This window comes from Sprattus sprattus, assembly GCF_963457725.1.
Source record: "Sprattus sprattus genome assembly, chromosome: 3".
NCBI classification, from domain to species: domain Eukaryota; kingdom Metazoa; phylum Chordata; class Actinopteri; order Clupeiformes; family Clupeidae; genus Sprattus; species Sprattus sprattus.
Genome location: NC_137922.1, coordinates 54572869 through 54585368, shown reverse-complemented (window position 1 = coordinate 54585368; position 12500 = coordinate 54572869). Strand labels below are relative to the sequence as shown.

General features: G+C 48.5%; 1 protein-coding gene across 1 annotated transcript in view; it reads right to left on the bottom strand.

The window, feature by feature from the left end:
- LOC308361826 (double C2-like domain-containing protein alpha) overlaps positions 1-12500 on the bottom strand; it is a gene marked incomplete at both ends in the record, with an annotated part of 30845 nt that overhangs the window by 5552 nt on the left and 12793 nt on the right. Inside the window, 3 exons of the mRNA XM_080834284.1 lie at positions 874-1082; positions 9720-9779; positions 10591-10717. Coding sequence (XP_080690410.1) covers positions 874-1082; positions 9720-9779; positions 10591-10717 — 396 coding nt within the window. The remainder of the gene's footprint in view (positions 1-873; positions 1083-9719; positions 9780-10590; positions 10718-12500) is intronic.

Below are 12500 nucleotides of genomic sequence, written 5' to 3'. Positions count from 1 at the left end.
AGTGGGGCACACACCTGTATACCATGAGTGGGGCACACACCTGTATACCATGAGTGGGGCACACATGTGTATGCCCAGGTGAGCACCTGTATACCACGAGTGGGGCACATATGTGTATGCCCAGGTGAGCACCTGTATACCACGAGTGGGGCACACATGTGTATGCCCAGGTGAGCACCTGTATGCCACGAGTGGGGCACACATCTGGGCTGTGGTCAAATGAACATCTTTGCTTAGGAAGGTTCCTAACTGAGTGAAATGACCCGGAGGTAGCCATGATAAAGTAAGCTGCATTGCTTGAGACAAGCACCACAGTACCACACTGGACTCAAATTCGCAACCTCGGGTGTCTGTCGCTAACACGTCTCTTAAGGTGTCAAGGAGTTACTCACTAGACTCGCTGGCTACTGTTACTCACACACACACACATACACACACACACACACACTTCTCTTAAAGTGTGGGGGAGTGAGCCTTACTCACTGCACAGCACTACCTGCTGGCTACTGTGACAAGAAGAGTTGCTCAACTTCTCTACATGCTAAGAAAAAGTTCTTCGATGCTTCCTGTCTCATCTCCTTTAGCATCGACCATCCTTTGCAAAAGAGAAGGAAATAATGCCGTCCCATAATTCCATATTCTTCAATTCCAACATTTAGAGCGAGGCACCATTCAGCCACACATTCAACATGACCCACTTCAATACCATCCACCGTCACATTATTACGTAGGCTAGTGTAAACACACAGTCACATTCTTTTGGCACAGCAGTTGTCTTCATGAATTCTCCTTTATATCTTTCATTGAGTTTTCCATTAAGTACAGGAAACAGAGGAGAATTCTGGGGGAAATACCGAGGCAGGACCAACTCACGTTTTGACGTAGGGGTCAGAGAATCCGTTCACATCCATGGCGGCCAGGTGGGCACAGCGGCGCACCCCCACACAGAGCCCTCCCTTGGCGCGGTCCTTGGCCTCCCGTTTGGTGTCGTCGCCCTCTGCTGCAGTGGAGGGGAGCAGGAACTGCAGGCAGAGCAGCAGACGACCACGCTCCTCCAGGCTTCGCTGCTGTTCCGTCTCCCACTGCAACACACACACACACACATATATGTACAAGAGCAAATACACACACGCACGCACACACACACACACACACACACAGACACACACACACATACACACACACACACACACATAACACACACACACACACACACACACACACACACACACACACACACACACACACACATATGTACAAGCACAAATACACACACACACACACATACACACATACATTGACAAGCTCAAATATACACACACATGCAATCATATGTATGTATGTATATGGTTGGGAAGCATACACACACACACACACCCATGCAAACACACGAACACACACACACACACACACACAAACACACACACACACACACACACACACACACACACACACACACACACACACACACACACACACACACACTCACCCATGCAAACACACACACGCAAACACATCATGAGTAAATGGTTAATGTATAGGAAGCTTGGGAAGCACTGTCTTAATCAGACCAGCTCAACACCAATGCAGTTTAATTAGACCACCACACATCCCTGTGCAAAACACGCTCCATGCCCCAAACACAAGCACTTAAACTGAATGTCTAGTGCCTGAGTTTCGGCTAATTAAGGTGGTGAATCACACTTGGCAGAGTCAAGCTGATGAACTTCGACCTTTCCTCAGGCCCCCAGGCACTCAAGCTAAAGTCAGCACCAAGAGGCACGTTACAGCCTGACCTTTCAATTTTCTACACCAGGGCAGCAACTCCAGAGCCAACATGACAGACACAAACAACATGCAAACGCACACGTTATATACCAGGGCCATCATGACGGACACAACGACATGCGACGGCACACGTTAGATACCAGACCCAACATGACAGACACAACAACATGCGATTGCACACGTTAGATACCAGACCCAACATGACAGACACAATGACATGCGACCGCACACGTTATACCAGAGCCAACATGACAGACACAAACAACATGCAAACGCACACGTTATATACCAGGGCCATCATGACAGACACAAACGAGATGCGGGCGCACACGTTAGATACCAGACCCAACATGACAGACACAAACGAGATGCGGCCGCACACGTTATATACCAGAGCCAACATGACGGACACAAACGAGATGCGAACGTACACGTTAGATACCAGAGCCAACATGACAGACACAAACGAGATGCGGCCGCACACGTTATATACCAGAGCCAACATGACGGACACAACGACATGCGACGGCACACGTTAGATACCAGAGCCAACATGACAGACACAACAACATGCGATTGCACACGTTAGATACCAGACCCAACATGACAGACACAACAACATGCGATTGCACATGTTAGATACCAGACCCAACATGACAGACACAACAACATGCGATTGCACACGTTAGATACCAGACCCAACATGACAGACACAAACGAGATGCGGGCGCACGCGTTAGATACCAGAGCCAACATGACAGACACAAATGTAACGCCACCTTATAGGATTCACAGAATATAGAGCCATTGCAGACAGCAACAAATAGGCAAAACGACCAACAGACCAGAGCTTGGTCAGATCAGACCCAGAATCAGACTGTTAAAGTTTGATTGCAAGTATGCAAGGGTCTGCGTGATGTAAATGTCAATATCAGAGAGTGATGCGATGCAAGTATGCAAGGGTCCATGTGATGTAAATGTCGTTGTCAGAGGGTGATGCAATGCAAGTATGCAAGGGTCCACGTGTTGTAAATGTCGTCGTCAGAGGGTGTAAGCGCGGCTCTGTGCAGAGCTCTGTGTCCCCTCCAGTGTTCTGCACTAACCTGCAAGGGCACCCACTGCACAACTGCGGACTCAAGGCAGACTAGAGAGTATAACAAGAACAACTGCGGACCCAAAGCGGACTAGAGAGTATAACAAGAACAACTGCGGACCCAAAGCGGACTAGAGAGTATAGCAAGAACAACTGCGGACCCAAAGCAGACTAGAGCAGTGGTTCTTAACCTTATTTGAGGTACTGAACCCTGCGAGCTGCATCAGTGCATTCGCTGAACCCTTTGTAATTTGAAAAATAAAATATGATTTCTTCAAAACGTAGGTATGTATAAAAACATTGCTAGTGTAAACCGGGCTATACTGTGTGTGCCTTGACCCCTGCCGAACCCCTGAGAGTGACTCAACGAACCCCTGGGGTTCGATCGAACCCAGGTTAAGAACCACTGGACTAGAGAGTATAACAAGAACAACTGCGGACCCAAAGCGGACTAGAGAGTATAACAAGAACAACTGCGGACCCAAAGCAGACTAGAGCAGTGGTTCTTAACCTTATTGGAGGTACTGAACCCTGCGACCTGCATCAGTGCATTCGCCGAACCCTTTGTAATTTGAAAAATAAAATATGATTTCTTCAAAACGTAGGTATGTATAAAAACATTGCTAGTGTAAACCGGGCTATACTGTGTGTGCCTTGACCCCTGCCGAACCCCTGAGAGTGACTCAACGAACCCCTGATGTTCGATCGAACCCAGGTTAAGAACCACTGGACTAGAGAGTATAACAAGAACAACTGCGGACCCAAAGCGGACTAGAGAGTATAACAAGAACAACTGTGGACCCAAAGCGGACTAGCGAGTATAACAAGAACAACCTCGCCTCCGTGGCGTCCACAACCGGCCCTCATGTGCGTCCGCGAGTGATTAAAGCCAGGCCTGATGAGGGATCTGGAGTCCAGTGTCCCTAATAAGTGCACGCTGTGGTCTGTGAATAATGCATGAAGTAATTACATCTCTGTCACCCTGGCGTCACAGAGCCACCCCCGCACAGAATTCTAATTTGACAGGTCCCAAAACGGGTCGCTCTACAGATGCAACCTCTCCACACACAAACACACAAACACATACGTACACACATATACACTCACACACACACACACACACACTCCCTCACACACACACACACACACACACACAAACTCACTGACATACACACACACACACACACACACACACACACACACACACACACACACACACACACACACAAACACACACACACACACACACACACACACATATACACATACAAGGGGTTTTTTAGTTACGTAAAACTAAGACTAAAACTATACCTAGCTGTGAACAAAATTTCTGTTTTCAAAAACACTAAAGTTAATAAAAACTACAATGAACAATGCAACACAAACTAAAACCCAAATAGAGTTTGTCCATTTCCCCCTTGATTTGGACTGTGGTTGCTAAGCACTTTTTCCTGTTCTGTTTGTCTTCTGGAGAGACACTGGTCTAATAAAAAGGGCCTAGGATGAATTCATTACACCATATCTGATGTCATGCATTCTTTAATTTGACCTTTTCAAGGCTTCTATAAATCAAGGCTTTATTTCATAATACCTGACACTAAACCCTCTGACCTTCACCATATACCCTTTACATGACAAAGACCGAGGGGGAACAGGTAGCAGGGTGAACTTTGAACTCTGACCCCCGCAACTCAACATTGGGGGGGTTAACCTTCAGGTCTGCTTGCCAACATTAATATCAGCACAGAAATCCAGAGGATTCAGCTCAGGAATCCCAGAATGCCTTGCCACCAGCTGCAACCCCAGTCACATCAGATTGCCCTCAAAGACAACAGCTAACCCTATTGCTGGGGTCCTCTGTGTGTGTGTGTGTGTGTGTGTGTGTGTGTGTGTGTGTGTGTGTGTGTGTGTGTGTGTGTGTGACTGTGTGTGTGTATGTGTGTGTGTGAGAGTGTGTGTGTGTGTGTGTGTGTGTGTGTGTGTGTGTGTGTGTGTGTGTGTGTGTGTGTGGGAGAGACAACAGCATCACAGTCAGAGAGGCTGAAAATACACGGAGTGTTTGTACGTACAAGAGTGACTCATGTCAGCGTAATTATAGCAAATGGTCTCTCCTAGTTCCAGTCTCTCCACTCTGTCACTCAAAGCACAATGAACAGAAAAATATAGACAACTTCAAGCATTGGATAATGAATATATGTTGCTGTATTCTCTATTTTTGAAAGGATTATTGTTACATTGCAAAACAAAGAAAAATTGGCACCTCTTTACAATACATCAAATCATATCAAATGCTGCTCAACGCTGAGAGGCTAAACAACAGTTTAACAAAAAGAGTGCAGACACGTGTCACTTCCTGTGTGTGTGTGTGAGTGTGCGTGATGTGAGTGTGCGTGAGCGTGTGCATGTGCGTGTGCGTGTGCGTGTGCGTGTGCGTGTGTGAGTGTGTTCGGTGTGTGTGTGTGAGTGTGTGTGTGTGTGTGTGTGTGTGTGTGTGTGTTTGTGTGGGTGACAACACACAATGCTGACACTAGAAGTCTGCTGGAGCCCTATTGCTCTTTTAGGTAACGTTTTATAAACTTCCCATTTACAGCAACATGCTTCCTTGCATTGAATCTTAGGAAAAAAATAGTTTTCATTCATCTACAGTGATCTACATTTTGTCTGATCTGTGTGTGTATGTGTGTGAGAGAGCCTATCTGTATGCATGTCTATGCCTGTGTCTGTGTGAGCATATGTTTGTGCATGTCTATGTCTGTGTGTGTGTAAGCATATGCGTGTGCATGTCTATGCGTGTGTGTGAGCATATCTGTGTGCTTGTCTATGTGTGTGTGTGTGTGTGTGTGTGTGTGTGTGTGTGTGTGTGTGTGTGTGAAAGAGAGAGAGAGAGAGCCTATCTGTCTGCATGTCTATGTCTGTGTGTGTGTGTGTGAGAGAGAGAGCATGCGGGTGCATGTCTATGTCTGTGTGTGTGTGAGCACATCTGTGTGCATGTCTATGTCTGTGTGTGTGTGAGCATATCTGTGTGCCTGTCTATGTCTGTATGTGTGTGCGTGTGTGTGTGTGTGTGTGAGAGAGAGCCTATCTGTGTGCATGTCTATGTCTGTGCGTGTTTGAGCACATGTGTGTGCGTGTCTATGTCTGTGTGTGTGTGTGGGACGGAGAGCACATGTGTGTGCATGTGTATGCCTGTGTGTGTAGCCTGCCAATATTTCCACTCTGCAATTGCACCCTGCTCTCACCCTGCATATTTTGTCGGGATGAATCTCACACCTCCTCAACACTGAGCATGTTCCCCATGTTTGCCATGTGCCAAAGGTGCACTAAAACTAGAAGCACGCGGACAGAAATAGATGAGATATGGGAGAGAAAGAGAGAAAGAGAGGGAGGGAGAGGGAGAGGGGGAGAGAGAGGGGGAGGGAGAGGGAGAAAGGGAGGGAGAGGGAGAGAGAGAGGGGGAGGGAGGGAGAGGGAGGGAGAGAGGGGGAGGGAGAGGGAGAAAGGGAGGGAGAGGAAGGGAGAGAGGCTAAGTAAGCAAAACGAAAAGAGAACCGATAGCCAGAGAGAGAGAGAGAGAGAGGAGAGCGCATCAAAGGAAACAAAACGAAAAAGAAAAATGAGAGATAGAGAGGGACAGAGAGAGAGAGACAGAGAGAGAGAGGGACAGAGAGAGAGAGAGAGGAGAGCGCATCAAAGGAAACAAAACGAAAAAGAACAATGAGAGATAGAGAGGGACAGAGAGAGAGAGCGAGAGAGTGGAGAATGAGAAAGAGAGAAAGAGCAAAAGCGAGTCACCATAAAATGGAAACAAATAGGTTAAGAAAGGGCAGGAGAAAGAGAGTAGGAGAATGACAGAGTTGGCCAGGCTGAGCGGAAATGAGCGAAGGAGCAGAGAGGGAAGAGGAGGAGGAGGAGGAGGAGGCGAAGGAATGCCAGAAAACGAGAAGGAAAGAAAGGCAACGACACACACACACATAGACACACAAACAGTGAGTGGTGAGTCACTTGTGTCTACAGGCAATGCCATATGTGTGTGTGTGTGTGTGTGTGTGTGTGTGTGTGCGTTTGTGTATGTGTGTGTGTGTGTGTGTGTGTGTGTGTGTGTGTGTGTGTGTGTGTGTGTGTGTGTGTCTGTGTGTGTGTGTGTGTGTATGGGTGTGTATGTGCATGTGTGTATTTATAACACTCTAGCACTCCATCTCCTTGTTTGAGGAAGCGTTGCCGTAGACACTAAACACAGCTCTCTCACCAGAGGGCAGCTCACCCAGACGGGTATGACCCTCATACGGCCCTGATAAGGCCCTGATACGGCCCTCATACGGCCCTGATACGTCCCTCATACGGCCCTGATACGGCTCTCATACGGCCCTCATACGGCCCTCATACAGCCCTGATACGGCCCTGATACGGCCCTGATACGGCCCTCATACGGCCCTCATACGGCCCTGATACGGCCCTCATACGGCTCTCATACGGCCCTCATACGGCACTGATACGGCCCTCATACGGCCCTCATACGGCCCTCATACGGCCCTGATACGGCCCTCATACGGCCCTCATACGGCCCTCATACGGCCCTCATACGGCCCTGATACGGCCCTCATACGGCCCTGATACGGCCCTGATACGGCCCTCATACGGCCCTCATACGGTTCTCATACGGCCCTCATACGGCCCTGATACGGCCCTCATACGGTTCTCATACAGCCCTCATACGGCCCTCATACGGTTCTCATACGGTTCTCATTCGGCCCTCATTTGGCCCAGTTTCACCTAAGCCAGTGCTGATCTGTTCCAGAATCCTCTAGCGTCTGGGCCTCTCTTTCAGAAAGAGAACCACAGGGTAAGTATGCGCATGTAGGCGTGCCGGATTTACATGAGCTAAACATAGAAGATGTGCCTTCTCCCCAAAACACACTCTTTTGTGCCGTCGATATCCCGGCCATCTCGCTCCGTCTGTCTGCAAGCGAGCGCATCTATCTCTCCATCTCTCATTAAGGCTTATCTCCAGCTCAATGCGATCCTTCAGCTCGGCCTGATCAATAAGCCGGCCAAAGGGCCCTTTGCACAAAGCCCCAACTAGAGCAGCCAATGAGCCCTCTTCACGAAGACCCAACTGGAACAGTCTGGTGAGGTCCAACTCTGGGACCTACGCGCTCCTGAGCTGGGGGAAAGCACACCAGATCAGGGCCAGACCAGGGCCAGACCAGGGCCAAACCAGGGCCAAACCAGGGCCAGATAAGAGACAGACCAGGGCCAGACCAGGGCCAGATAAGAGACAGACCAGGGCCAGACCAGGGCCAGACCAGGGCCAAACCAGGGTTAAATCAGGGCCAGATAAGAGACAGACCAGGGCCGGATCAGGGAGAAACCACAGCCAGACCAGGACCAGACCAGGGATAGACACTAGTTGAGGACAAGGGATAGATAGACACCCGAAAAGAACCAGGCCAGGGATAGATAGACACTAGAGGAGGACCAGGGATAGATAGACACTAGATAAAGACCAGGGATAGATATACACTAGATGAGGACCAGGGATAGATAGACACTAGATGAGGACCAGGGATAGATAGACACTAGATGAGGACCAGGGATAGATAGACACTAGATGAGGACCAGGGATGGATAGACACTAGATGAGGACCAGGGATGGATAGACACTAGATGAAGATCAGGGATAGATAGACGCTAGATAAGAACCAGACCAGGGATAGATAGACACTAGAGGAGGACCAGGGATAGATAGACACTAGATAAAGACCAGGGATAGATATACACTAGATAAGAACCAGACCAGGGATAGATAGACACTAGATGAGGGATAGATAGACGCTAGATAAAGACCAGGGATAGATAGACACTAGATGAGGATCAGACCAGGGATAGATAGACACTAGATAAGGGATAGATAGACGCTAGATAAAGACCAGGGATAGATAGACACTAGATGAGGATCAGACCAGGGATAGATAGACACTAGATAAGAACCAGACCAGGGATAGATAGACACTAGATGAGGGATAGATAGACACTAAATAAGGTCCAGATCCATTTGAGAATCCAAATCCATCGGGCACAGACGCCAGTTCGATTCTTTTTCTCTCATTCCTCAGGTCTAATTTTTCTCGAGTTTTCTCTGCTCGTCTCCGCCTGTGGCCGGGGGAGGGGAGGGCAGGGGGGGGGGGGGCTGAGGGTCTCCTGAGGCTGCGGGGGGACTCATACAGGCGCAGCACACAGATAAATCATGAGACATGAGACGGCCTCCTGTTAAACAAGTGGATTTGATCAATGCAGTGGCTCATAGCATGAATATACTCTAGGCCTAGATAATGACTCACACTGCAGAGGGGAAGGGCGGAAGAATGATTGAAAGGGGATAGAGAGAGGGAGAGAGAGGAGAGGGAGAGAGGAGAGAGAGGGATAGAGAGAGAGATGTGGGGAGAGAGAGAGAGAGAGGGAGAGAGAGGGAGAGAGGGAGATAGAGAGAGAGGGAGAGAGAGAGAGAGGGATAGAGAGAGGGAGGACACCGTGTTTCTGACTACTGGATTCACTGAAAGGATGTTAATACAGAGCTGAATATCAATTTCAGTGGCTCACAGAGAGCAATCCTGAACCCACTGTAATTTGATAGCAATTTGTGAGTTCATCTCAAAACAATACCAACGGAGAAAGATGGAAAGAGGGAAAGAGAAAAAAAGTGAGTGAATGAATTAGTGCAGTAAAATTAGTGAGTGAGTGAGTGACTGAGAGAGTGAGTGAGTGAGTGGTAAAATGAGTGAGTGAGTGAGTGAGTGAGTGAGTGTGGTAAAATGAGAAGTATAGTTTCTGAGGCGTTTACCTCTCTCAGATAACAGGAGATCCCCCTGAGAGCGACACTCATTGCAGTAGGCGAAGGAAGCTTCAGGAACGGAGAGACACATCGGAAAAAAAAGGAAGAAAGGGAGAGAAAGAAAGTATGTGATATTTTACCATCATCTATCTATCTATCTATCTATCTATCTATCTATCTATCTATCCATCTATGTGTGTATGTATCAATGTATCTACATCTATCTATCAATCTATCTATCTATCTATCTTTTATCCATCTTTTCATCCATCTTTTCATCCATCCATCTATCTATTTATCTATGCATCCATCCATCCATCCATTCATCCATCTATCTTTTCATCCATCCATCTCTCCATCTCTCTCCCCCTCCATCCTCCTCTGCCCAGTCTCACTATCTATCCATCTCTCTCCCCAGTCTCACTATCTATCCATCTCTCCATCTCTTTCCCCATCCACCTCTGCCCAGTCTCACTATCTATCCATCTATCCATCTCTCCATCTCTCCCCCTCCATCCACCTCTCCCCCATCCTCCTCTCCCGAGTCTCACTATCTATCCATCTCTCCATCTCTCTCCCCCATCCTCCTCTCCCCAGTCTCACTATCTATCCATCTATCCATCTCTCTCACCCATTCTCCTCTGCCCAGTCTCACTATCTATCCATCTCTCCATCTCTCTCCCCCATCCTCCTCTCCCCAGTCTCACTATCTCTCAATCTCTCCATCTCTCTCCCCATCCTCCTCTGCCCAGTCTCACTATCTATCCATCTCTCCATCCTCCTCTGCCCAGTCTCACTATCTCTCCATCTCTCCATCTCTCCATCTCTCCATCTCTCCATCTCTCCATCTCTCTCCCCATCCTCCTCTCCCCTGTCTCACTGGAGGCGGGTGTTCCAGACAGATGTTGAAGTGTTTGGTCTGGTCAGGCTTCACTCTGCGCAGGGCGATCCGCGTCTCCCCAATGAACTCGTTGTGTGTCAGCTTGTCCTCGTCACACACTGACACCCTGAGGGGAAGACAGAGGAGAACACACACACACCACACACACACACACACACACACACACACACACACACACACACACACACATTAACATTAACATTAAGAGTCAAGATTAGTTGGAAGCTATACAGACAAACACACACAGAAAGAGTCAGGACAAGTTTAGGGGTACAGAAACACTGAACTCGTGAGCAGACACAGACACAGACACACACTTACACATTAACTGAAGGGGCATGGTTAGTTTAAAGCTGAAATTGACAGACACACACACACTCACACACACACACACACACACACACACACACACACACACACACACACACACACACACACACACACACAGCGAGAGAGATAAAAAGCCAGGAGAATTTTAAGGGTACACACCCACAGAGAGCGAGAGAGAGAAAGAGCAAGGAGAGGTTTAAGGCTAAACAGACACACGGATATACGCATACACACTCACATACACTTGTACACACACGCACACACACCAGATTAGGCTGATGTACACATACACACACACACACACCGGATCAGGCTGATACACACACACACTCACACAGAAACGCAGACCCGCAGAATCAGGCTGACATGGACACACAAACACACACACACACACACACACACACACACACACACACACACACACACACACACACACACACACACACACACAGGAAGCCTGTGACTAATGCTAGGTCTGAGCTGACAGCCCAGGCAGACTTGTACCAGCAGGCAATCTGTCACCTTCTGCCTAGTTAGCCATCCACTGCCGGGGCTGCTGCAGTCCAGAGCACAGCGTGGGCAGCGTATCAGGTACCAGACCTCAAATACCACACACACACACACACACACACACACACACACACACACACACACACACACACACACACACACACACACACACACACACACACACACACACACACACACACACACACACACACACACACACACACACACACACACACCACAGCCGGACAGGAGGGAGGATACACACCCGGATCAGAGCCGAACTCACACACACACACACACACACACAGAGGGTTGGATCAGAGCCAGACGAGGGCCGGAGTCAGAGGCACGGCTCTGGAAAGGCCTCATCGCCAGGTACCACACCTCACCAGCTGCACCGCAGTTGGAGCTGGAGCCGGTCAGGGCCAGGACAGGGCCAGATCAGGGCCAGGTCAGGGCCAGGTCAGGGTGGGTAGAGTAATTAGACTTTCAGACACTATTACAGCCTAGTCTTCCTCTGGGGATCCTCCAGAAAAACAAGCAAGGGATTGATATTTAAAGAGCCCAGTGCAGCCTGCCTCCTGTTTCTGTGCCTGAGGAGGAAAGGGTGCGTCTGAGGCACACACACACACACACACACACACACACACACACACACACACACACACACACACACACACACACCTCAGGCCTGATCCTCTGGTGAACAAAAGAGCACTGCCCTCTACTCTACTCTACTCTACTCTACTCTACTCTACTCTACTCTACTCTACTCTACTCTACTCTACTCTACTCTACTCTACTCTACTCTACTCAACTCAACTCAACTCAACTCAACTCAACTCAACTCAACTCAACTCAACTCAACTCAACTCAACTCAACTCAACTCAACTCAACTCAACTCAACTCAACTCAACTCAACTCAACTCAACTCTACCCTACTCTACTCTACTCTACTCTACTCTACTCTACTCTACTCTACTCTACTCTACTCTACTCTACTCTTCTCTACTCTACTCTACTCAACTCTACTCTACTCTACTCTACT